General features: G+C 46.9%; 2 protein-coding genes across 7 annotated transcripts in view; one reads left to right on the forward strand and one right to left on the reverse strand.

Annotated features, from left to right (window-relative positions):
- The window catches only part of Mpi (mannose phosphate isomerase), a 17,798-nt gene extending 2,723 nt beyond the window's left edge, over nt 1-15,075 (forward strand). Inside the window, exons 1-8 of one of the 3 annotated variants that reach the window (XM_076851102.2) lie at nt 4,216-4,272; nt 4,759-4,886; nt 6,799-6,999; nt 7,697-7,838; nt 8,676-8,858; nt 10,537-10,710; nt 12,070-12,278; nt 12,539-15,075. In XM_076851102.2, the coding sequence (XP_076707217.2) occupies nt 4,257-4,272; nt 4,759-4,886; nt 6,799-6,999; nt 7,697-7,838; nt 8,676-8,858; nt 10,537-10,710; nt 12,070-12,278; nt 12,539-12,757 (1,272 nt within the window). In that variant the 5' untranslated portion in view covers nt 4,216-4,256 and the 3' untranslated portion in view covers nt 12,758-15,075. Of the gene's footprint in view, nt 1-4,215; nt 4,273-4,758; nt 4,887-6,798; nt 7,000-7,696; nt 7,839-8,675; nt 8,859-10,536; nt 10,711-12,069; nt 12,279-12,538 lie in introns of those variants that run through there. The other 2 variants (XM_076851103.2, XM_076851104.2) reach the window with 2 other exon arrangements.
- On the reverse strand, nt 15,025-22,017 carry Fam219b (family with sequence similarity 219 member B). Of its 4 annotated transcripts, none has more exons than XM_076851114.2 (5): nt 21,246-22,011; nt 20,963-21,050; nt 20,157-20,234; nt 19,672-19,720; nt 15,025-17,752 (listed from the first exon to the last, which is right to left on the reverse strand). In XM_076851114.2, the coding sequence occupies exons 1-5, from the start codon at nt 21,457-21,459 to the stop codon at nt 17,591-17,593; spliced, it is 591 nt and encodes a 196-aa protein (XP_076707229.1). In that variant the 5' UTR covers nt 21,460-22,011; the 3' UTR covers nt 15,025-17,590. The 4 variants fall into 4 exon arrangements, with proteins under 4 accessions (XP_076707229.1, XP_076707228.1, XP_076707230.1 ...); XM_076851113.2 differs by having other exon boundaries at nt 15,025-17,755; nt 21,246-22,010; XM_076851115.1 differs by lacking the exon at nt 19,672-19,720 and having other exon boundaries at nt 17,685-17,755; nt 21,246-22,013.
- Nucleotides 22,018-22,868: the final 851 nt, after the last annotated feature.

A 22,868-nucleotide genomic window follows, 5' to 3' on the forward strand; every position in this document is an offset into this window, starting at 1 on the left:
CTAGGTTCTCCCCACTGAGCTATATCCCCACTGAGCTATGTCCCAGCATTCAACACAGCACTTCTGACATCAGATGCAGCAGTTGTTTCTCTAAACACGAAGCAATTCTCCAGTGGACACCAACTGAGTGTTCTATAATTCAACTCAATTCCAACACTATCCTCCTGGAGATAGATAGTTCCCAAGTCAGTCCCTCAGGTGAGTTCACAAAACTGCCCCTCACACTTCACATATCCCAGGTTGTTTTACCTGTGCTTCTGTCTGGCTATAAATCAGGGTTCCCATGACCTCCTCCTTAAGTTCAATAGATTTTCTAGAGTGGTTCCCAGAACCACTATCAGTTCTTTGTGTTGTTTTTTGATACCAGGGATTAAACCCAGGGATGCTTAACCACTGAGCCACATCCTCAGCCCTTTTTATTGTTTTATTTAGAGACACAGTCTTGCTGAGTTGCTTAGGGCTTGCTAAGTTGCTGAGGCTGGCTTTGAACTAATGATCCTCCTGCCTCAGCCTCCCAAGCTGCTGACAGTACAGGTGGGTACCACTGCCCAGCACTTTATCAGTTTATTATAAAGAATATTACAAAAGAGGGCTGGAGTTGTGGCTCAGAGGTAGAGTGCTTTCCTAGCATGTGTGAGGCACTGGGTTCAATCTTCAGCACCTTTATTTTTAAAATAAAATAAAGATGTTGTGTCCACCTACAACTAAAAAAAGAAAGAAATATTTTTTGGGGGGCTGGTGTTGTGGCTCAGCGGTAGAGCTCTTGCCTGGTGCGTGCAAGGCCCTGGGTTCAATTCTGAGCACCACATAAAAATAAATAAATAAAAATAAAGGCATTGTGTACAACTAAAAGAAATAAATATTTTTTAAAAAAATAAATATTAAAAAAAGAATATTACAAAAGAAACAGACTGGGGCTGGGGATGTGGCTCATACGGTAGCGCGCTCGCCTGGCATGCGTGCGGCTGGAGTTCCAGCCTAAGCACCACATACAAACAAAGATGTTATGTCTGCCGAAAACTAAAAAAAATAAATAAATAATAAAATTCTCTCTCTCTCTCTCTCTCTCTCTCTCTCTCTCTCTCTCTCTTTAAAAAAAAAAAAGAAAGAAACACTTAAAAAAAAAAAAGAAACAGACTAACAGCTAGATGGAAGATATGAATAATGCATGACATATGGGAAGGTCCACAGAGCTTTTATGCCCTTTGCAGAGTGCCTTCCTCTAGGAACCTATATGTGTTCAAGCTATCTGGAAGCTCCCCAAATCTGGCAGGGTGTTTTTGTTTGTTTGTGGTTTTTGTTTTTGTTTTTATGCAGGATTCATTACCAAGCATTATTGATTATTATATCATTGACCATTGGTGATCAACTCACTCTTCAGCCCATATTCCCTCCCTGGAGGCTGTGAGATAAGGGACGAAATTTCTAATCATCTAATCACTTGGTTGGTTCCCCTGTCAACCAGTCCCTATCAGAGGCTTATTCAGGAGCAAAGAGGAAAGCAGATTATCACTAGATAATGGAATGTGGTCAGTTCTAGAAGAGCTAGACCTGCAAGAGCAAAGAGTGGAAGGTATTAAATTCTCCAGACACCCTAGTTTCCCTTACAGACAAATCTTTCTGTGTTTGTTGAAGGATATAAGGTAGAGGTTTTGTCTGACCAATAATCTAAGTTCTTCCTTTCCTGTGCAAGGATACTCTGAGGAAGTAACTATAACTCTGGTTTCTTTCTTTTTTAAAAATGTTTTTAAACATAGATGGACATAATGCCTTTATTTATTTATTTTTTATGTGATGCTGAGAATCAAACCCAGTGCTTCACACATGCTGGCTGAGCACTCTACTACTGAGCCACAACCCCAACCCCAAGAGGTTTTGCATTTCTGAAAAGGGCTCCTCTGGTTTCTTTCTTTTCTTTTTCTTTTTCTTTATTGGTGGTACTGGGGATTGGACCCAGGAGAATTCTATCACTGAGCCACAACCCAGCCCTTTTTATTTTGAGACAGGGTCTTGCTAAATTTTCCAGGCTGCCCTGAAACTCCTGCCTCCTCCCAAGTCACTAGATTATAGGTACTTGGCATCTGCCCAGCTCAGCTCTTAACTGGTTTCTTCGGTGGTGGTAATGGGAATGTTTCGAGAATCCCTGTGCTGCCAGGCATGGTGGCGTATGCCTGTATCCCAGAAGCTCAGAAGGCTGAGGCAGGTGGATCATGAATTCAAAACCAGCCTCATCAATTTAGCAAGACCCTAAGCAATTTAGCCAGATCCTGTCTCTAAATAAAAATAAAAATATATATATATATATATATATATTTAAAAAGGACTGGGGTTATAGCTCAGTTCAGAGTGCTTGCCTTGCATACGTGAGGTTCTATCCTTAGCGCCACATAAAAAATAAATAAATTAAATAAATAAAGATATTGTGTCTATATTAAAAGAAAACTCTTTTTTAAAAGCGTGTGTGTGTGGGGGGGGTGCTGGGGATGTGCCTAAGCCACCCTGGGTTCAATCCCTGGTAGCAAGACAAAACAAACAAAGAATCCCTCTGCTTAAACAAATCCCTCACTCTTATCCCAGAAAGTTGGTATTGCTGAGAGGATGGAGATAAGTGAAGGAGGAGTATTCCAAAGTAAGAGGTATTGAGCTGTGTGAGCTATTTCCATGATTCTTGTGCTTGGGCTGGGGATGTAGCTTAGTGGTAAATGCTTACCTACTGTGTGTAAGGTCCTGGGTATCAAACCCAGGACCACAAAACAAAAAAAAAAACCATGATTCTTGTGCTTTCCATGGTGTTATTCCTTAGCATATGAGAAAGCGTTTCTTTGAAATGCAGACTGGATTATCTGAGTCAGAGGCCTCCAGGGGAGGGTGATGTCCACTCATGAGTTGAACATCACAGAGAAAATTGCATTCCCTCTTTCTCTTGGACACAGTAGGAATCAGTGTTTTGGAGGAAGTGGGTAGAGTCAGGACTCTAACCTTTCCCTCTAGTTTCCTAGAGCTTTGACTGCTGTGCGCTTGACTGTCCTCCTTCTAGGCTGCTGACTAAGGAGGTTAGGATGGCAGAGTCTTTCTCCACAGGATGTAGCAAAATCATACTTCAACCAAGGCTCAGCCCCAACCTCCCCCATACAGATCTCTTGGTGACTCCCGACTTCTGTGTGAGCAGCTTGTGAGTAGCAGTCTGGAAAAGGGGCACTGAGAACAGGGAAGGCCAGGGGAGCACAAAGCCCTGACTACATCACCTCATCAGACCTTCCAACACACCAGTGTTATTTATCCAAAGCTCAAAGAGGTTAAGGGTGTGCATGTAGCATTTGCCCTCACCATTATTAGTTAGTCCCTACTTATATCACAGCAATTACCCTCTCATCCCTGAGAAACTATGTAAAACCTGAAGTCCTCACCACAGCCTGTGAAGCTCTGCCCATGGCCTTCCCAACCTCCTCACTTCCCCTGTTCAGCTCACTCTGCACCCCTTCTTTGCTCTTTACTCCTGATCAGGACAGGCACATTCCCAGGTTCCCACTCTAGGTGCTTTTGTTCTAGCGTTTTCTCTGCCTCCAACCCTTTTGCTTTCTCACCTCCAAGTCTGAGCTCAAATCTCACCTTCCCGATGAGGCTTACCGGCCTATTTCTTAATTTATTTAGATTCTCAGGGAGTGAACCCAGAAGTGCTTTACCACTGAGCAACATCTCCAGCCCAGCCTATTTTTTCATTTTGAGACAGGGTCTCAAGGCCTTACGAAGTTGCTGAGGCTGGTTTTGAATTTGCAATCCTTCTGCCTCAGCCTCCCGAGCTGCTGGAATTACAGGCGTGCCCCACCGCGCCCGGACTTCTAAATTCCATACAGTACTTTCTGCTCCCATCCACCCTCTTTCTGTGACCTGTACAGTCTCTCAACGTACTATATGATTTATGTATTATACTCGCTTGTGGGTCCTCCCTTCTCAGAATGGAAGCTCTACAAAGAGTAGTGTCGTCTAGTTCTCTGACAGTCCTCAAAACATTCTGTGGTACTTAGCAAATTCTCAATAAATACTTGCGGGCCAAGGAAAGAATGCCGAGACCCTGGACTGCCCGCGGAAGCCTGGGGGCTAGCGAGCTCCTGAAGCCCGGAGGTGGTAAAGGGCCCCCGCGCGGGCGGTGCCAGGAGCAGCGTCGGGAACTACACTTCCCATGGAGCTCTGTGCGCCGGCCGTGAGGGCTGCCGGGAAGGGCTAACGTGCTGGGGAACCGGTCCCGGGCGGCCGAGATGGCAGGTCAGCGAGGTGAGCGTTAGGCTAGGTGTCAGTGAGCGTGGTGTTAGTGGCGCCCTGGGGACTAATCCCGGCATGACCCGCCAGGTCGAACCCACCTCTCGGGCTCCGGGAAAAGATGGGTGGGCGATGGGTGGGCGCTAGGCAGGGGAGGTAGCATCTGGATGGGGTTTGCAATCCTCGAGGAGAGGAGGCCCTCCCACTCTCCAGCGGAGCTTGGGGCACTTGAGACCAGATGCTGTGAGTTAGGTACTTCCTGCTCCCTTAAGGTCACCTGGACGTACGTCTCAGCCCCAGAGCAGACAATATTCTTATCTATCCATCTTACATAAGGGAACATCGAGGTTTTCAGAAGAGTGTAGTCTCTCCCAACAACCAGAAGGCCCTTGTTTGACTCCATCCCTTGTTATTGTCTCCCGGCTCATGCCTGGTTTCCGGGACAGTAGAGCCAGGTCTGAGGAGTGGAGTGGACACTGACCCTCTTGTCTGTGCCTCCAGTGTTCCCACTTTCCTGTGTGGTGCAGCATTATGCCTGGGGGAAGATGGGCTCCAGCAGTGAAGTGGCACGACTGCTGGCCAGCAGTGACCCACTGGCCCAAATCGCAGAAGACAAACCATATGCAGAGGTGAGACATAGGCTGTACCTTACCCGCAACTGACACTAAAGGGCCTGAAGCAAGTCATGTGGATCTGCCAGGAGGAGTGAGGTAGCAAGAACGAGGAGGCCCTCTTGGTTCTTGAGATCAGTGTAGGTCAGTGGACCAGATGTTGGCACCAAAAGAAATATTATAAAAGTGTTTTAGTCAGCTTTTTCGCTGCTGTGACTAAATGACCCAACCAGAACAACTGCAGAGGAGGAAAGGTTTATTTGGGGACTCAGTTTCAGAGGTTTCAATCCATAGACAGCAGACTCCATTCCTTGGGGCTCAAGATGAGGCAGGACTTCATGGCAGAAGAATGTGGTGGAGGGAAGCAGCTCACATTGGTGATCATACAACAGAGAGAGAGGGGTCGATCTCTCCTTGCCAGATACAAATATATACCCCCAAGCCTTGTCCCAATTCCCACCTCCTCTAGCCACACCCTACCCCTGCAATTACCACTCAGTTAATCCCTATCAGCATTATTTCACTGATTGGGTTAAAACTCTTAAAACCTAGTTACTTCTCCTCTGAACCTTCTTGCATTGTCTCATATGGTGAGCTTTCGGGTGACACCTCACATCCAACCATAACAAAAAGTCTAGGAATTCTTGTACGCTCCTTTCTCCAACAATTTAGTACTTACTGAAAACTTTTTTTCTTTTGGTACTGGGAATTGAATCCAGGGGTGCTTTACCGTGGAGCTATATCCTCAGCTCCCCACCCTTTTTAAAATATTTTTTTAGTTGTAGATGGACACAAAATCTTTATTTTATTTATTTATTTTTATGTGGGGCTGATGATTGAACCCAGTGCCTCACACTTGCTAGGCAAATACTTTACCACTGAGCCACAACCCCAGCCCCATCCTCAGCCTTTTTTATTTTTATTTTGAGACAGGGTCTCACTAAGTTGCCTAGGCTGGTCTTGAACTTGTGATCCTCCTGCCTCAGCTCTGGAGTCACAAAGATTACTATAGGTTTGCACCACCACAATTAGCAGCGCTTGGGCTGGGGATGTGGCTCAAGTGGTAGCGCGCTCGCCTGGCATGCATGCGGCCCGGGTTCAATCCTCAGCACCACATACAAACAAAGATGCTGTGTCCGCCAAAAACTGAAAAATAAATATTAAAAAAAAATTTAAAAAAAAAGAATTACAATTAGCAGTGCTTGCTGAATTTTTATTTAGCCCTCATAAACAACAAGTTATTTATTTATTTTCTGGTATTGGGGATTGAAGCCAAGTACCAAAACTTTACCACTGAGCTACATCCCCAGCCCTTTTATTGTTTTCAGACAGGGTCTCACTCAGTTGCTGAGGCTGGCCTAAAACTTGTGATGCTCCTGCCTCAGCCTCCCAAGTTGCTGGGATTATGAGTGTATACCACCATGCCTGGCTAATAATTTTTTTTTTTTAATTTGGCTTTTTTTTTTTTGCATTTTTATTAATCTGTTATTCTCTGCCTATTTAATAGAGAAAAAGACAAAACCGAGGAAGGCTTTAGTCCCTGCTTCTGAGTGAGACTGGAATAAATGAATATTAACCCCTCACAGAGCCATTTGAGAATCATGGTTTTTCAGTGTCCTTGTCAGTGCAGTTGTCATTCTCCTCTGGACAGATAAGAACACTGACAGTAGAGGAAGGAAATAGAAATTTATAGCAGAAGGCCCCATAGATGGTTAGAGACAGACTAGACTAAGGCCTGAGTCTCCTGATTCCTGGTTGTTCTGGGGTCTGCTCTCTCCCTTTGTGTCTGTGATGGTATGAGCATTTGTACCTGACCTTGGAACCTGTCCCAGAAGGAAGCCACCTTTGGGGAGCACAGCATAACTTGTGGCAGGCCAGCGGGTGGTGCCAGGTTCTGCTTCCTTGTCTTTCAAGTTTCCTGTCTTTTCAGCTGTGGATGGGAACACACCCCCGGGGGGATGCCAAGATCCTTGACAATCACATCTCGCAAAAGACCTTGGGCCAGTGGATTGCTGAGAACCAGGACTGCCTAGGCTCAAAGGTCAAGGACACTTTTGATGGCAAGCTGCCCTTCCTCTTCAAAGTGCTTTCTGTGGAAACAGCCCTCTCTATCCAAGCACACCCTAACAAGGTACCAGAACAGAGTAGGTGTAGCAGTCAGGGTAGAGAAGGGCGTTTTCTGCTACTGTTACCTCACCCACACCAGGCTTCAGCCCAGAGCTAAATCCAGTGTGTCCACTCCCAAATTAGCTCTTCGAGGCCAGATGCTGATGATACACCCAGTAGTTAAATCTTAAGTGGATAGCTGACCAGCCTGTGCTGGAGGAATTTCTCTAAGCTCATGCCCAGGTCTTATCATCATCTTCCCAACTGGCTTTCTGGAGAGTTCAACTTCTGGGGTAGGGCACACACCATAGCTGTCGCCTCATTTCCCCATCATGGAGTTTTCTGTACAAACTTCTGAGTCCCAGCCTAAGCAACTGTCTCTAAATTTGTCAGTTTTGGATAGGCAAAGTAAGACCCAGAGAAGGGAGGGATTTACCCCAAATCACAGCCTATTAGGGTCAGAGCTTGTTTGGGTTTCCTAATTCACTGGTGAGGGCTCTTAAAGTCTGCCCCAGCTCTCCCCCAGATTTAGTCTGTTGCCCTGCCTTGGATTGGCTGAACCCTAAGTTTCTGCATCATGCCTTGACCAGGTTCATTGCCAGAGGTAAAAAGCCACTGCCATCTGGCAACTGGGAAGGGTAGAGAGCAGGGGCTGGTGGGACTAATGTTCCTGCTAGGTGATGGCTGCCCCCTGACCATTCTCCTCCCCTGGCCATCCCCAGGAACTGGCAGAGAAACTGCACCTCCAGGCTCCACAGCACTACCCTGATGCCAACCACAAGCCAGAGATGGCCATTGCTCTTACCTCCTTCCAGGGCTTGTGTGGCTTCCGGCCAGTTGAGGAGATTCTAACCTTTCTGAAGAGTAAGTTGGACAGAATGCCGAGGGCCTGAGTATTGGGCCTGGGATGTGTGGGAAACCCAGACCAGAGGGGGAACAGTGACAGAGAACAGAGGCTCAATGTCATAGGAACTAAAGGGCTGCTTGGCCTCATGCAGCACTTTTTGGAACCAGTGGGTCAGACTAATAAGACCAGGCCCAAGTGTGGTTGCGGAGGGCTGTTGGTAAGTAATTGGTTTGCACTTCAGGTTTTGCTTAGTGCCTGGTTCCTTAGTTAGGGATGGGACAGGGAGGCCTCCTATCAGTCCTTCTGTGTGTTCCCTCTTTTTTTTTTTTTTTAAATATGGTTTTAGGGGGCTGGGGCTATAGCTCAGTGGTAGAACGCTTGCCTCTGGGTTCAATCCTCAGCACCATATAAAAATAAATCAAGATATTATGTCCATCTGCAACTAAAAAATAAACTTTTTTTTTTTTTAGAGAGAGAGAGAGAGGGAGAGAGAGAGAGAATGCTAATATTTATTTTTTTAGTTATCGGCGGACACAACATCTTTGTTTGTATGTGGTGCTGAGGATCGAACCCGGGCCGCACGCATGCCAGGCGAGCGCGCTACCGCTTGAGCCACATCCCCAGCCCCTAAAAAATAAATTTAAAAAATATATTTTTTAAGATGTTGATGAACCTTTATTTTATTCATTTATTTATATATATATATTATTTATATTTATTTATATGTGGTGCTGAGAATGGAACCCAATGCTTCACACATGCTAGGGAAGTGCTCTACCACTAAGTCACAGTCCCAGCCCTGTGGGTTCCATCTTACCATCCTGACACGGGTCCTGATTCTGGCATTCCTTCAGAGGTGCCCGAGTTCCAGTTCCTGATTGGGGATGCTGCATCAACACAGCTGAGGCAGAGCATGAGCAGCGACACCCAGGCCGTAGCCTCTGCTTTGCGGAACTGCTTCTCTCATCTGATGAAGAGTGAGAAGAAGGTGGTGGTAGAGCAGCTCAACCTGTTGGTGAAGCGGGTCTCCCAGCAAGGTGGGCATAGTTATAGACCTGGATGGGTGCAATGCCCTTGCCTGGGCTCCTTGACATAGACACAAGGCTGTGGGGACAGGGTTCTCAACCCCTTTGCCCAAGAGGAATACTGAAGAACTCAACTTAGAAGACCTGTTGGCCACTACCATTTCTTTCCCAGTCTTTGTGGAACAAGGCCATAGGTGGAGTGCTGCTTTCTGACTGGTTGTTTTCTTTAGACAATTGTAGGCAGACTTGAAGACTTTTCTGATGCCTTCTACCCAGGCATTCAGATTCTCCCCAATCCTGCAACTGCTTCCCATGGATAGACTTGTGTTTGGAGCTGGAAAGCAGGAAGGGGACAAGAGGATCATCTCTCTCTCTAAAGGACTGATGTTTAGTGCTTGCAATCATTAGCTTTTTCTTAACTACCTCCTATGAGCCTGATTTGTGCTAAGGAGAGTTCAGGAAATGGCTGATGGGTATGGTCATCACCTTTTGGGCTGAAGAGTCAATATAAGCAGCCAGAAATATAAAGCAGACAATCTCTCAGCTATAAGCTGATGTGGTAGCCCCCATCCCGTCTCTAGTGGCCCCAGAGCTCTTTTCTGGCTCTGTTTCTGCACATTTCCCCTGCTGTGCTTCCTTTGAACCACACATTGTTTGTTTCACTGAAGCATACAGTTTTTGTTTTTCTTTTTGCGGGGAGTGGTTTTGGGTGTTTTCTCTGCTTGTTCTCAAGCTCAACAGACTACTCCTGCTCTAAACTCTCAAAGCTCCCTGTTCATACATCTGAGTATAGCCTTAGCACCTGTGAGTCTATGTATCACATGCATACTTTAAAACTGGGCTCTCTCCAGACCAGGGACCTGTTTCTGAACTTCAACAGGCTATGAAGACTGAACTGCCCTCCAACCCAGACCAGCTGATTTCTTCACTGTGGCACTTAACACACTCTGTCTTTATTTATAAATACCCTCCTCACTTCTTTGCCTGCCCCTTCCAAGAATCCTGCTCTCACTGCTGTAGCCAGACTGAGCTCATTTTCCCTGGTCAGTCTCCAGGACACATTTTGGCCCGTGGCACATTTTACCTTGTGTTCTCTTGGGTAGACAACCATCCCAGTTCGCCTGGGACTGAGATTTTCTGAGACATGGGGCTTTCAGTACTAAAAAAGAGAATATCCTAGCCTAAGAGTTTGTTCTCCTTCATGGAACCCTTTTGAGCCATCTCCCAATCGAGATTATGAGCTCCAAGATCACTGTTCTCAACCAGGGGAACTTTGGCAATTGTGTGGAAACTTTTCTGGTTGTTAGAACCTGGATTGGGGGTGATGGTGGTGTCTTGTAGGTAGAGGCTGAGGATGCATCCAGCAATGAGCAGGACAGCCCTATATTTAACAAGGGATCCAAAATGCCAGTAGTGTCAAGATTGAGAGATCTTATCCTGAATGGAACACACTTTAGCCCTTTTAGAGGTCAGTGTAAGCCAGGCAGACAGTTGAAGTGTGAGAGAGAGCATCTGTGTGGGCAGGAGTATCAGGAAGGCTGGACCCCAAAGAGCAAGAGATGACTAGGACAGGCCCAAGCACAGCATCTGCATTCATGAGGCAAGAACTCTTCCCCAAGACTCCTTGCCCTGAGTAAGGCTAGAATATACTAAGTGGGACTGAAGCATTGGTCTACTCTGTGACCCTCAGTGTCTGCTGGAAACAACATGGAGGATATCTGTGGACAGCTCCTGCTACAGCTGCACCAGCAGTATCCAGGTGACATTGGCTGTTTTGCCATCTACTTCCTGAACCTGCTTACCCTGAAGCCTGGAGAGGCCATGTTTCTGGAGGCCAATGTGCCTCATGCCTACGTGAAGGGAGGTGAGCTCCTTTTCAGCAGAACTGCCATCCCTGGTAGACCTTGTTTTCCCATCTGGACAAAAAGAGGATGGCTATGGATACTTTCTCTAAGGTCCATCCAGCTCTAATCTCTGAGAGCTCCTGGGCAGAAAGGGAAAATGCCAGTAGGTATGGTGAATGTCAGCTTAGCAGTAGACACTATTTATGATCTTCTGCCAACCTGGAAGGTAATAAGACTGATGTTAAGTCCTGTCAGTGAGTGTGGGAACTGAAGTTGGAACCCAGGCTATATTGGAAAAGGCTGCTCTTCTCTCCCTCACATCATCCAGCTTTTACATGCTTATTCTGTCTACCATTTTTTACTGTACTGGGGATTGAACTCAGTGCTTTACCACTGAACTACATTCCCAGCCCTTTTTGTTGTTTGAGACAGGGTTTTCTTAAATTGCTCATGCTATCCTTGAACCTGCAGTTTTCCTGCCTGAGCCTCCCAAGTTACTGGGATTACTGCACCTAGCCACCTGGATTTTTTTTTTTACATTAATATATGCATCAGGGGGGCTGGGATTGTGGCTCAGCGGTAGAGCGCTCGCCTAGCACAGGCAGGACCCAGGTTCGATCCTCAGTACCACATAAAAATAAAGGCATTATGTTGTGTCCATCTACACCTAAAAAAATATTTTAAAAAATATATATGTGTCAGGGCTGGGTGCAGTGGTGTATGCCTGTAATCCCAGCAGCTCAGGAGGCTAAGGCAGGAGGAAGTTCAAAGCCAGCCTCAGCAACTTAGCGAAGTCCTAAGTGAGACCGTCTCTAAATAAAATACAAAACAGGGTGGGGGATGTGGCTCAGTGGGTAAGTGCCCCTGAGTTCAATCCCTGGTTACCCCCACACTCCTCCCGCCCCCAAGAAAAAAGATATGCATCCCCTCAGAAGGTGATTTTTGTTTTTAATATATATTTTTAGTTGTAGATGGACACAGTATATTTATTTATTTACTTTTATGTGTTGCTGAGGATGGAACCCAGTGCCTCACACATGCGAGGCAAGCACTCTAACACTGAGGTATAGCTACAGCCCCTCACAGGTGATTTTTGACTGCTGGCAGCATCCACTCATGCCTAGGAGTCTGTCACAGAAGTATGACTAGTCAGGAGGTTTGGGGCTCCCCTAGGGGTTAATATGACTCCTCCTGACCTGTCACCTATTTTTGGAGTCTGGTATCTCAACTTCATTCTCCCTGAAAACAGTATTGTATTTACACATTTTTACCTAACTCTACAAGGGATTCACAGACTTCAGGTTAGAAGGCCCAGCCTCAGAGAGCCTTCTCCAAGGCATAATTCATCAGCTTAGCACATGACAATTGTCTGCCCCCAGACTGCGTGGAGTGTATGGCATGTTCGGACAACACAGTGCGTGCTGGCTTGACACCCAAGTTCATTGATGTGCCAACTCTATGTGAGATGCTTAGCTATACCCCTACCCCCAGCAAGGAGAGGCTCTTCCTCCCAACACAGAGTCAGGAAGACCCATACGTCTTCATCTATGACCCCCCTGTGCCAGACTTCACCATTATGAAAATGGAGGTAAGTGGGAGAGGGGATGGTGAACTGGTAAGGACTACAATATAGAGTATACCTGGGGCTGGGTTTCCCTTCTGTCAAGCACACCTACTAGTGACAGTTACAGGGCCCATCCACTCTATACCTGGGACCTCCATGCTGATAAGAGCTTGAATATTAGGGGAGGTGGCAGCAGGGCTGTTCCTCACTGCTGAAGTTGTCCTGAGTCTGGGACCTGATTGGTGCAGAGTCTAAGCTATATTATCCTGCTTCTTCTTGCCCAGGTCCCTGGCTCTGTCACTGAATACAAGGTCTTGGCACTGGACTCTGCCAGCATCCTCCTGATGGTGGAAGGAACGGTGACAGCCAGCACTCCCACAGCACAGGCTGCAATCTCCCTGCAGCGTGGTGGGGTGCTCTTCATTGGGGCCAGTGAGTGTGTCTCACTGAAGCTTACTGTGCCTAAGGACTTGCTGATGTTTCGGGCCTGCTGTCTGCTATAGAGACAACTGCTTTGCTAGCTCTCCTCTGCCAGCCACTCTAGCTCCAGGCCACTCCAAGCCCTTTCCTTGTTTTGCACTCTATGTGCACCCTAGAAGAGCTGGGGAAGTAAACCTGTGGGTTGTGACTTCCAAGCATGCCCAGGCTAAACCATCTTCTCTTGGGATAAAAGGCCCATTGGAGGGCTAAGGCCTGATCCTTCTCTTGTATTCTGTTACCACTCCTCACCACACCTGAGCCAGGCTCTTGCCAGTTCAGGAGGCAACAGCTGTACTCCAGCCCACGGTATGAGCCCATCTAGTGAAATCTGTGATCCATCATTACCTCAGCATCCATCAGAGCAACTGGTAAGGTATATTTTAAGAACAAGGTTATTGTCTTGGGACTACCTACTTATTTCTTCAGCTGTAGAGGATTGGGAAAGGGTAGGCTTTCTTGCTCTGTCAAAGCAATTAAAGATCACTTGTTTTGACCCTGTAAAGAACATTTCCACCTTTGGCATTTCTGTCCCTGAAGTTGGCTGAAACAGCTCTCCCTGAATGTTGTCCAATTTTTGCTTTATTCCTACTTATAAAGTGGGCAGGCTGGATCCCAGAATCTTTTTATAGCAAGTAGTGGGAGAGAAGAAGCCACTTTCAGCCTTGGATGCACAGTTTGCAGGCATGCCTTGAGCTCTCCAGAAAGAGAAGATGAGTATAAGAATATACTAGTGCAACACTCCCTTTTTTTAGTACCAATGATTGAACCCAGGAACATTTAACCACTGAGTCACATCTCCAGTCCTTTGTTAAGTATTTTATTTAGAGAAGGAGTCTCACTAAGTTGCTGAAGCTGGCTTTGAATGGGCAGTCCTCCTGCCTCAGCCTTCCAAGCCACTGGGATTACAGATGTGTGCCACCTCAACCAGTGCAACACTCCTATTTTTCAATTGACCTTAATTAAGAGTCTGCAAACTAGGGCTGGTAGACCAGTTCTGGTCATACCTACTAATTTACATACATTTTGGCTGCTTTCAGGCTGCAGTGATGAAGTCATGTAGTTGCACCAGACTATGTGGTCTGCAAAGCTGAATTTATTCATTTTTTGCAGCACTGGCTCTGTCACTGAGGATTGAACCCAGGACTTCATGCAGGCTAGGCAAGCATTCTACCACAGAGCTACATCCCCAACCGCCCCCCCCTTTTTTTTTTAACTGGTGGTGCTAAGGAGCAAATCCAGGACCTTCTGTATGTTCTACCATGGAGCTATACCATACCACTAGCTCAAGCTGAAACTACAAGAAAAAATTGTCAACTTATTATCTAAACATATTGTCATTATAGATTACAGGGATTCAGTGACAGAATGATCCAGTTTCCATTGTGAGAAACTCAGCTACCTCTCTTAAGCTGGCAGGAAGTACTAAGGAGGGCATCTGCTCTCCTTGTGCTCATCTCCAGGGGTGAAACACACCTCCACAAGAGGCTGCTTGCCTGTTGGTGTTGCTGCTGAGGTTTCTAACCTGCAGCCTTAAATCCTTTTGCTCCAGACTATGCAAAGACTCAGGCCACTGCTGCTCCTTCCTGTGGGGCAAAGGCTTAGACTCAGAGAGAAGAAAGTTTCTGGGCTTCTATACTATACCCCCTATTAAAATGGCATTTCAGAAAACTACCTTCAAAAATATTTTGGGACAGGATATGGTGGTATCTGCCTGTGATCCCAGTAGCTCATGAAGCTGAGGCAGGAGGAAGATTGGAAGATCAAAACTTTGAGCCCAGGGACTGGGGTTATGACTTGGCAGTAGAGCGCTCGCTAGCGCATGTAAGGCCCTGAGTTCGATACTCAGCACCACATAAAAATAAATAAAGTTATTGTGCCCAACTACAACTTAAAAAAAAAAAAAAAAAAGGCCAATCTGGGCAACTTAGTGAGATCTTGTCTCAAAAGAAAAAAAGGGTTGAGGATTAGGTCAATGGCAGAGTAGCCCTGGGTCCAGTCCATAGTACCACCAAAAAAAAAAAAAAAAATTTTTTTTTTCCTCTCAAGTTTCTTCAGCTGATAATTAAAGATAAGCAGGAAAGAAAGGGTCTGCTAAAGGGAACTCATTCTAAATAGTGACCCGCAAGGGCCCATTCCACTCATGATCTCCAGTGAAACAGACCTGAAAATGATGCCCATGGGGAACAGCAGAAAAGGGGAAGGGTACTTCCTGGGCTATTAAGCTATTTCTTCCTTTTAACATTCCAGGCCTTTCTTTAAAATCCTGTTGCCACAACAGACACAGCTCAACTAGCATGACTGCATTTATTCTTATTAAACGTACAAGGGTGTATAAGTACAAGCCAAGAGGTCTGTAGAGCACTGTGTAAATACCAAATGGGACCATTCCTGTCTGTGAGGGAAGCCTAGATGCACCCCTCTCCATAGGGGACTGTCACCTGCATAATAACATCCAGCTGTCTGAATTAAGGCTATTTGGCTCTGAGCAACTTGGAGCCTTTACTGGTGGTATTTTGGTCTGTGGCCCTTGACCCCAAACTCACCATTTCTGTCCCACCTTACTACAAGTTGTCTCCTGCTCCATATCCCTGCAGCTTTCTCCACACGTAATTCCTACACAGAGTTGCCCAGCTGCGGAACATCCCTTCCAGGGAGAATTGCAGCCAAGTGCCCCAGTGTTGATTACAGCAACAACTTACCCAGAGGGTGTGATTTTGGGGTCCTGCCACCTCCCAGCAGCTGCCAAATGCCCAGTAAATCTGTCCTACAGAAATATGGATCCATACCTGGCTTCCACAGCTACCTTCTGGCCTCACTAAGTCCCCACCACTATCACAAAGTCTTTCTCTATACTGTCCACGTCTGCTCTTCCCCCGCATAGAAACCTGAAGGCCTAGAAACTAACTGGTGGGGTAAGAGGTTCAGAATGGAGATGCTAATGTTCCGTGCTCTGAATGTTGGGCACCTTGGTAAAGTTGCAGAGTCTCATTCCAGAACAGAAAAATCATCTGGCTCCTCTGTCCCCAGACCCCAAGGTGATACACCTCTGGTCTCCGATCTATCTCCCTTCTAGAATGCTGCTAGTTAGCAGAGTAAATTAACCACAGCCTCTGAATACTGTAAGCTCCTGTCAACCTTCCAGTTTGAGAAAAACACTCAAGCTCTATTAGGATGACCTTGAGGATAGTTGTCCAACAAATGATGATTAAGGTATATTTTATATCTAACTTCTCAGTTTCCCAGTCACCTCTTGTGGTAAGGATACCATACCATGTCCTGTAGTGGTCACAGGACATTATATAAAGCAAGAACTTGGACACTTTTGCATGGGACCCACACCCTAATCCTATGCCCCTTGAGCCGAGAACCCTGTCCATTCCCACCTCACCATGGTCCTGGGTGAGATGGAAAAAAAAAAATGGATGAGGAGCATGAAAAACTAAATTCCAATAAGAGGCTAGGTATAATGAGAAATTATCCAGTGGGGGCAACAGGGGGAATTATGCCTGTTTCTGCTATGTTCAGGCGGGGGCCAAGAGAGGCTAGGTTCACACTGTGGTTTGCCTTAAAGCCCAATCCTTTATTTTTGGCAGAGCTAGGGGTTGAATCCAGGGATTCACATAAGCTATGTAAATGCTCCTACACCCCCAGTCCATAAAGTCGAATCCTGAGCATCCACTGTGAGGCTGAGGCAGAGGAATCTGGCTGCACAGTGGCCTGTACCACAGGGGTGGCTCTGTGTAATGGTGGGCTGATCTCAGGCAGAGACCTGGTTTCTAGCTTTGGTCTCTCCTCCCAATTCTGAGAGCTGCAGTCTAGGCCAAAGACCACAAAGCAGCACCAGCAGAACACTCAATCTACCACTTCCCACAACTTTAAAAAACAAATAGGAAGGCACTCTGCCTTTGCAGCTCCCTCTGCTGGTAATCATGAAAACTGCAGGCTTCTAGAGCCAGTGCCAGTACTTTCATGCCAACCTTCTAGCTCAAAGACTGGGTGGAGAAGCTAGGTCAGACCAAGGAAATATAAATGAATGAATATGTACATGATGGACCAGTTTTTCTCTAGGGAAGGGCTGAATGAGTTACTAAACTTACACAGACACTGAACTGGTACAGTGTCCCCCAGGTTCAGGAATTCTGAAAGCCATGATCCTGATGTGTCATTAAGCAACCTGTTATATTTACTGCCACAGCCGGACAGATGTAATATGAAGAGGACAAAAGGGATTTACTTTGCTCTCTTGGTAAGACAAGAGAATAGAGGAGAGGATTATAAACCAGGATATGGAACAGAAATAATTGCTGCCCAAAAGGCAGCCTCACATTCCCACATCAGTGCTTCCTTAATCCACCTTAGAGTTGGGAAGAGGAGGAAAACACGGAATTCTTTGTACTGGTCTCAGTTAAAAATTTGAAATTCCTGGCTACAGTCTGTAAAGTGGTGTCTCCTGCCTCCACACATCTACAGCACAGCCTCAACTCAAAAGCTCTCTTCTCCTCTTCCAAACAGCACCATGACAAATACCAATAAAGATCTCTGCAATTGTTTTTCTTAGCCACCAGTTAGTCAAAAATCCTGTTTCTGCCCTTATTAAAGTAGTTTCTCTAAACTGCTCTAACAACAGAGGAAAACTGCAGAATTCTATCCATCCCCTCATCACCCAGATTGAAGGTGGGGCTCTGGCCTGAGAAGCACCAGGTGAGGGCTCTCCTGTAGGTTATGGACCTTCCCAGAGAGTCAGTGCCTCCACTGATTGTGAACTGATAGCAGTTCTCATTGCACTCTGAGCTATGAAGGGCCAACAGAGTTCTGTAGGCCTTGTGGTGAGCAGGGTCCACCTTGGAGAATTATGGCTACTGGAGAGTACAGGAAGAATCCCCAAGACAGCACCAGCAGCAAGAGCATGTGGAGGAGGCCATAGGCTTAGGGGGAATGAGGTCCAAGTCCTCATCATCTGGAATCTCATCCAGGTGATACCCATCCTGTAGCAGCTGGCGGCTCACATCCTGGTTTACCTGCTAAGAGAAGAGAGGAGGGGATTATAAGCCAGCTGCCCAAAAGGCAGCCTCACATTCCCATATCAGTGCTTCCTGTCCATGCTCCACCCCCAGGCCACCCCACACAGCCCTCCTGACTATAAGAGGAAATATCACCTTTTCTTGTTGTGCCTTCTCAGCAATGAGGGGCACCTAGGAGCCTTAGCTAGTAATGTCCAGTCTTCACTGACCCTCAGGAGCTGCTCTTACTAAAGGCACCTGGTACTAACACCAAATTCTAGATTATGTTTGAAGTCATTGTTCTTATCTTTCCCACTGAAAACCCAGATGTCCCTGTCAAGGCTAAAGAATATAGGACAATGATAACAGAACAACAGGCTTAGAGTCCTGGGTTACTGTGGAAGCAGGCAGGGAGCAGCTTTGTTTGTACTGCCTATTAGACCTGTTATCCTTCCCTGCCAGCCAAGCTGGGTCCCTGCAAAGTAGAACCAGCCAGCCTGGTTTCACCAGTTCCTCTGAGCAGACAGGAAATAAATAAGGCTGGAAAAAGTATAAGATTTCCTCTGGTTCTTGGCTATTTTCTTAGTTTTAACACTCTTAGATACTCAAGGAGGATACAACATGCAAACTGCTTTTCTCTTTCCCAGAAACATAAAAGGTTAACCAAAGATTCCAGGAAAATAAGGAAGAAATATTGGTGGTCTGCAGTTATAGACCCAGAATTTTACCTCCTTTAAAGGGAGTTAGCTATGTGTTGGACCTTTTTCTTTCTTTCTTTCTTGCAGGGTCTTAGCTGGGCAAGGTGGCATAAACTTTTAATACCAGTAACTCAGGTGGCTGAAGCAGGAAGATTGTAAGTTCAAGGTCAGTCTAAGCAACTTATTGAGACCCTGTCTCAAAAAATAAAAAGAACTGGGGATGTAGCTCAGTGGTAAAACATTCCTGGGTTCAATCTCAAGTATTGCAAAGAAAAAAAGAAAAAAGGTCTGTGTTCCCCAGATTAACCTTGAATTCCTGCCCTCAAGCAGTCCTGCCTCTGCTTCCTGAGTAGCTGCAACTATAGGTGCATGCCACTGCACCCAGCCAAGAATTTTATGTTCTTGGATTTCTATCTAGGACAGAAATATGTCCACAAAGCCAGCCAGGAGTATCTCAGTCTGGAACAACTGAAGGAACTGAAGTTTTTTTGGCCTGGAAGAAAAAAAACTGGTGGAAGATGAGCAGGGGAATGTTGAAGGCTGACCTCAGATAGACAGTCAAAAGGGAGATTAGAGTTGCTGCTGGAAGGCAGGTATAGGACCAAGAAATGGGTCCAGGTTGCATGAAACATTTCAGATTAAGAAGGAAGACTTCTTGCCAGGCACAATGGTGCATGTCTATGATCAGTTACACAGGAGGCTCAGTTCAAGGCCAACTTTAGCAACTTAGTGAGACCATCTCAAAAAAGTAAAATGGATTGGGGATATAGCTCAGTAGTAGAGCACCCCTGGGTTTAAACCCCAGTACTGGTGGTGGGGGTAGTGCAGGGAGACTTCACTAAATATTACTGAAGAAGGGGTTATGTATGTGTTGGGGGTGGGTAGGAAGCAATGCTTCTTGGAGGTACTAAGTACCCAATTACAAGAAGCATACAAGCAATCAGAGGCTAGTAAACTCTTAACTAGGATCTATCAAAAGGATTCCTTTACGTTGTGGTCTAGACTAGAAAATTTTTGAGGTAATTTCCAACCCTGAGGATATACCGTCTCCTGGATTTTCAACAGATCTCCTTAGACGCCTATACCTCTGCTGGGGGAAGAGGGCAGAGTGGAAGATCGGAGAACAGACCGGAAGTCTGATACAGTGCTGTGCACACAGCAGGCATCAAACAAGCATTTGGTAGTGGTGGTGATGCTGCCTGTAGCCTGGCCCTGCACAGAAAGGCGCTCTGGACTTGCCTCTGCAGAGGAATACCCGGAAGAGTATCTGGATTCCAGCTCCCCATCACTAGGAGAAGAGGGAGACAGTCAGTTCAGGAGAGGCCTGTGGAGCATAGCTGCACATGGCAAGGTGGAGAACATGCAAAGGGAGGGGCGGGTCTGAGGGATTTGTGAAGCAAAGACCACACCATAGAACTCAAGCCCAGAATTTCCAGTGAGTGCAAATGGCTTCCTCAATTGGCTCCAGCAGGAATAAGGTCAATCTCACTAACAGTGCAGATATAATACATTAGGTCAGGATGATTCCCTGGAAACATTGGAGTTCCAAACCTAGAGCAAGATGATTACCTGTGAATCTTCTAACCAAGCCATCCTGGGAAAGGATAGCACTCAGAAAAGAGCCTGGCATGTGCATGGAGGGCCTCAGAGGAGACAGGAAACAAGCAAAGGCACCAAGCTATCTGCAATGCTATCCAGGTCATTCCCCAAGGGGTAACACTCACCTGTCAGAATCAAGGGACACCAGGTTTTCATCTGGACTCTGGCTAAGAGCAGTATAGCCCTTGTTAAACTTCACTGACCTAAGGGAAGTGGGGAGGAGAAATCAAGCATAGATGAAAACAGGCATTTCACAGGGAAAGGCTTGATTACGAAAAAACTGACTGCACTACTCCAGACTGCCTTCTAACTGGTCACATGGTCACCACTGCCTATAGCTCCATGCTATTTGGCTTATAGCTCCTCAGAAAATGTACTGCCTCATTCCACTCCCCAACCCATGCTCCTGGGGAAAGTATACCTTGCCTTTTATGAACCAGCAAAAGCACCCCCCCCAACTACCTTATTTAATCAGAAGTTCTTGGGCAAATTCATTCACTTCTGCAAGTTTCAGCTCACAGCACTAAAAGAAGACATTGAAATGGGTAGCAGTGGATCATGCCTGTAATACCAGCCCACTCCTGCTGAGGCAGGAGCATCTCAAGTTCAAGGCCAGCCTCAGTGAAAAGTGAGACCCTAAGCAACTCAGGGATACCCTGTCTCTAAATAAAATACAAAATAGGGCTTGTGAGTGGCTCAGTGGTTGAGTGTCTCTGAGTTCAATCCCTGGTACACCCCGCCCCCCCCCCCAAAAAAAAAGGCTGGGGATATGGCTCAATGAAAAAGTACCCCTAGGTACAGTGAACCTGACAGGCTGCCGTCAGGGAATCACTGGGTCAGCCCTAAACGTGAGCCCTAAACGTGGTCTCCCAGGCTGAGGAATAACGACTTTGGAAATTGTCGGCAGAGAGGAGGTGGAGCCCGCTGAGACCTTTTCCCTGAAGAGTCGGGGCGGTTCGGCAAGGAACCCAGCATGCCTTTTCTCCGCAGAACAGCCTTGGCCAGGTCCCGGTGCTTCTCTGGAAGTCAAAGGGCCCTAGTCAGCCGAGTTTCCCCCAGTCTGCCCTTGTCCCCTGAACGCCTGGAGACCGCTCTCCGAACGGATTTTTGGGGACGGAAGCGGAGTGCATCGAACCCTTCACTGGGTGCGAGACCACCGGGCTCCAGGACCCGCCCCAGTTACACGGCAGCATAAAACCTCGGACCACACTTACGCAGCTTGGCCTGAATGGACGGCGCGCGCGTCACCATGTACGGTCCACGCTTCTCCACTGTAGCAGGGGTTCGCTCCCCCAGCCGGAGGGCTCCGCTGGCGCTCCTCCCGGAGGGCGGTCCCACAGCTCCTACCGCGTGCCCTGAGGCCCCGCCAGGCCGGGCTCCGGGGGTGGCAGCCCTCATCGCCGGCCCGCCGGGCTCTGCTGTCGCCATGGCCTGGCTCCGCCCAGCTGGGTGTCGCAGCCCCGCCCCGCCCCACCGCTACCGAGCAGTCCGTAGGCCCTGGCGGGCGCTTCTTTAGCAAGATGGCGGCGCGCAGGCGCGGGCCGCTCCCCGCGGACTTTCCGGCCTAGTTGCTGGGGTTGGCACAATGTCCTGCTCTGCCCGGAGATGGGCAGTTTCGGTCTTGCTCTTCTGGTACACAGCTACAGAACTTAAGTCCGTCTGGGCCTGGCGAGGTCGAGGCCGTCAGTTGTTTCTAGTCGAAATCGAACACTGACATTTGCCCAGAGCCTGGGGTGTGCACTGGCTGGGCGTTAAGGGTTTATGCCCTTCCACAGACCCACTCTCTAAGCTCTAGCAGCATCTTCTTTGCGGTCTCCTCGCCACAACCCGAGCTCCCTGAGGACGGGCTTGGGAGAGCTTGGGCTGGAGAGAAAAGATCCATAGACGGTAGGGAGGTAATCACAGAAAAGAGAATAGGCCTCAGAGGTTCAAAGATCTTGCGCAAGTGGCACAAACTGGCTGCAATGCCTGGGTTGCTTAATCCGAGGCCAACCCACACCTTCTTACGCCACACCACGTGGTGCCTGGCATCTTGGAGTGGCTGACCCTTTCTAGGCCTCAGTTTCCGCGTTTTACAATGAAACTTTGGAGTTGAAGGTGTCTTTCAGTGGTAGAGTGCTTACCTTATATGGTCAAGGCCCTAGATTTGATTCCCAGCACCAAAAAATACAAAGTCGAACCATGTCATTATCTGTTCTACAGTGACAAAAACAAAGTAGGCACAAGAAAGGAGAATGAAAGTGTACTCTTTGAGTCCCTGTGTGGCAGGATAGAGAGCAGTGTCAAGGCTCTTGACTTCTCTGCAGACTCTGAACCCCAAGAACTGTCTTCAGTAGGATAAGAAGAAAGAATTTCGGGCTGGAGTTTTTGAGAAATCAAACAAATGAATCATATTTTGGTGTATCCTATCTCCTGCATAATCTGTTGGATCATTTTTGATGTCCAGAAACATCAATTTCATATGGCTCAATTTAATGTTTAATCCACATTAACTCCTAGTGAAACCTGCAGTTACTATTATACAAATGAGGCTTAAACGTGGTAAAACTCAGTACTTAGTGATAATTTGAATCCAGGTCCCTGTTAATCCCCTGCAAAAGTATTTTTCTTAAGGCTTTGCTGCCTGTGCCACCTTCTCTTTTACTGTGTGCGTGGGGAAGGGAGGATAGGGATTGAACCCTAGAGTGCTCTACCACTAAGCTACATTCCCAGCACTTCTTTTTTAAATAAGTAAATAAATGTATGTGTATGTATATGTGTGTGTGTATGTATGTGTATGTGTATATATACACACACACACACACACACACACTTGTAGGTGGATACCTTTATTTTTA

Source organism: Callospermophilus lateralis, chromosome 3 (assembly GCF_048772815.1).
Source record: "Callospermophilus lateralis isolate mCalLat2 chromosome 3, mCalLat2.hap1, whole genome shotgun sequence".
Classification (NCBI taxonomy): Eukaryota; Metazoa; Chordata; class Mammalia; order Rodentia; family Sciuridae; genus Callospermophilus; species Callospermophilus lateralis.

Coding starts and splice junctions, on each gene's coding strand:
- Fam219b (XM_076851112.1), bottom strand. CDS start 21,459: ATGGCGACAGCAGAGCCCGGCGGGCCGGCGATGAGGGCTGCCACCCCC. Junction 21,051..21,245: donor GTCCATTCAGGCCAAGCTGC/GTAAGTGTGGTC, acceptor TTTGACTTCCAG/AGAAGCACCGGGACCTGGCC. Junction 19,721..20,156: donor GTGTCCCTTGATTCTGACAG/GTGAGTGTTACC, acceptor CTCTTCTCCTAG/TGATGGGGAGCTGGAATCCA.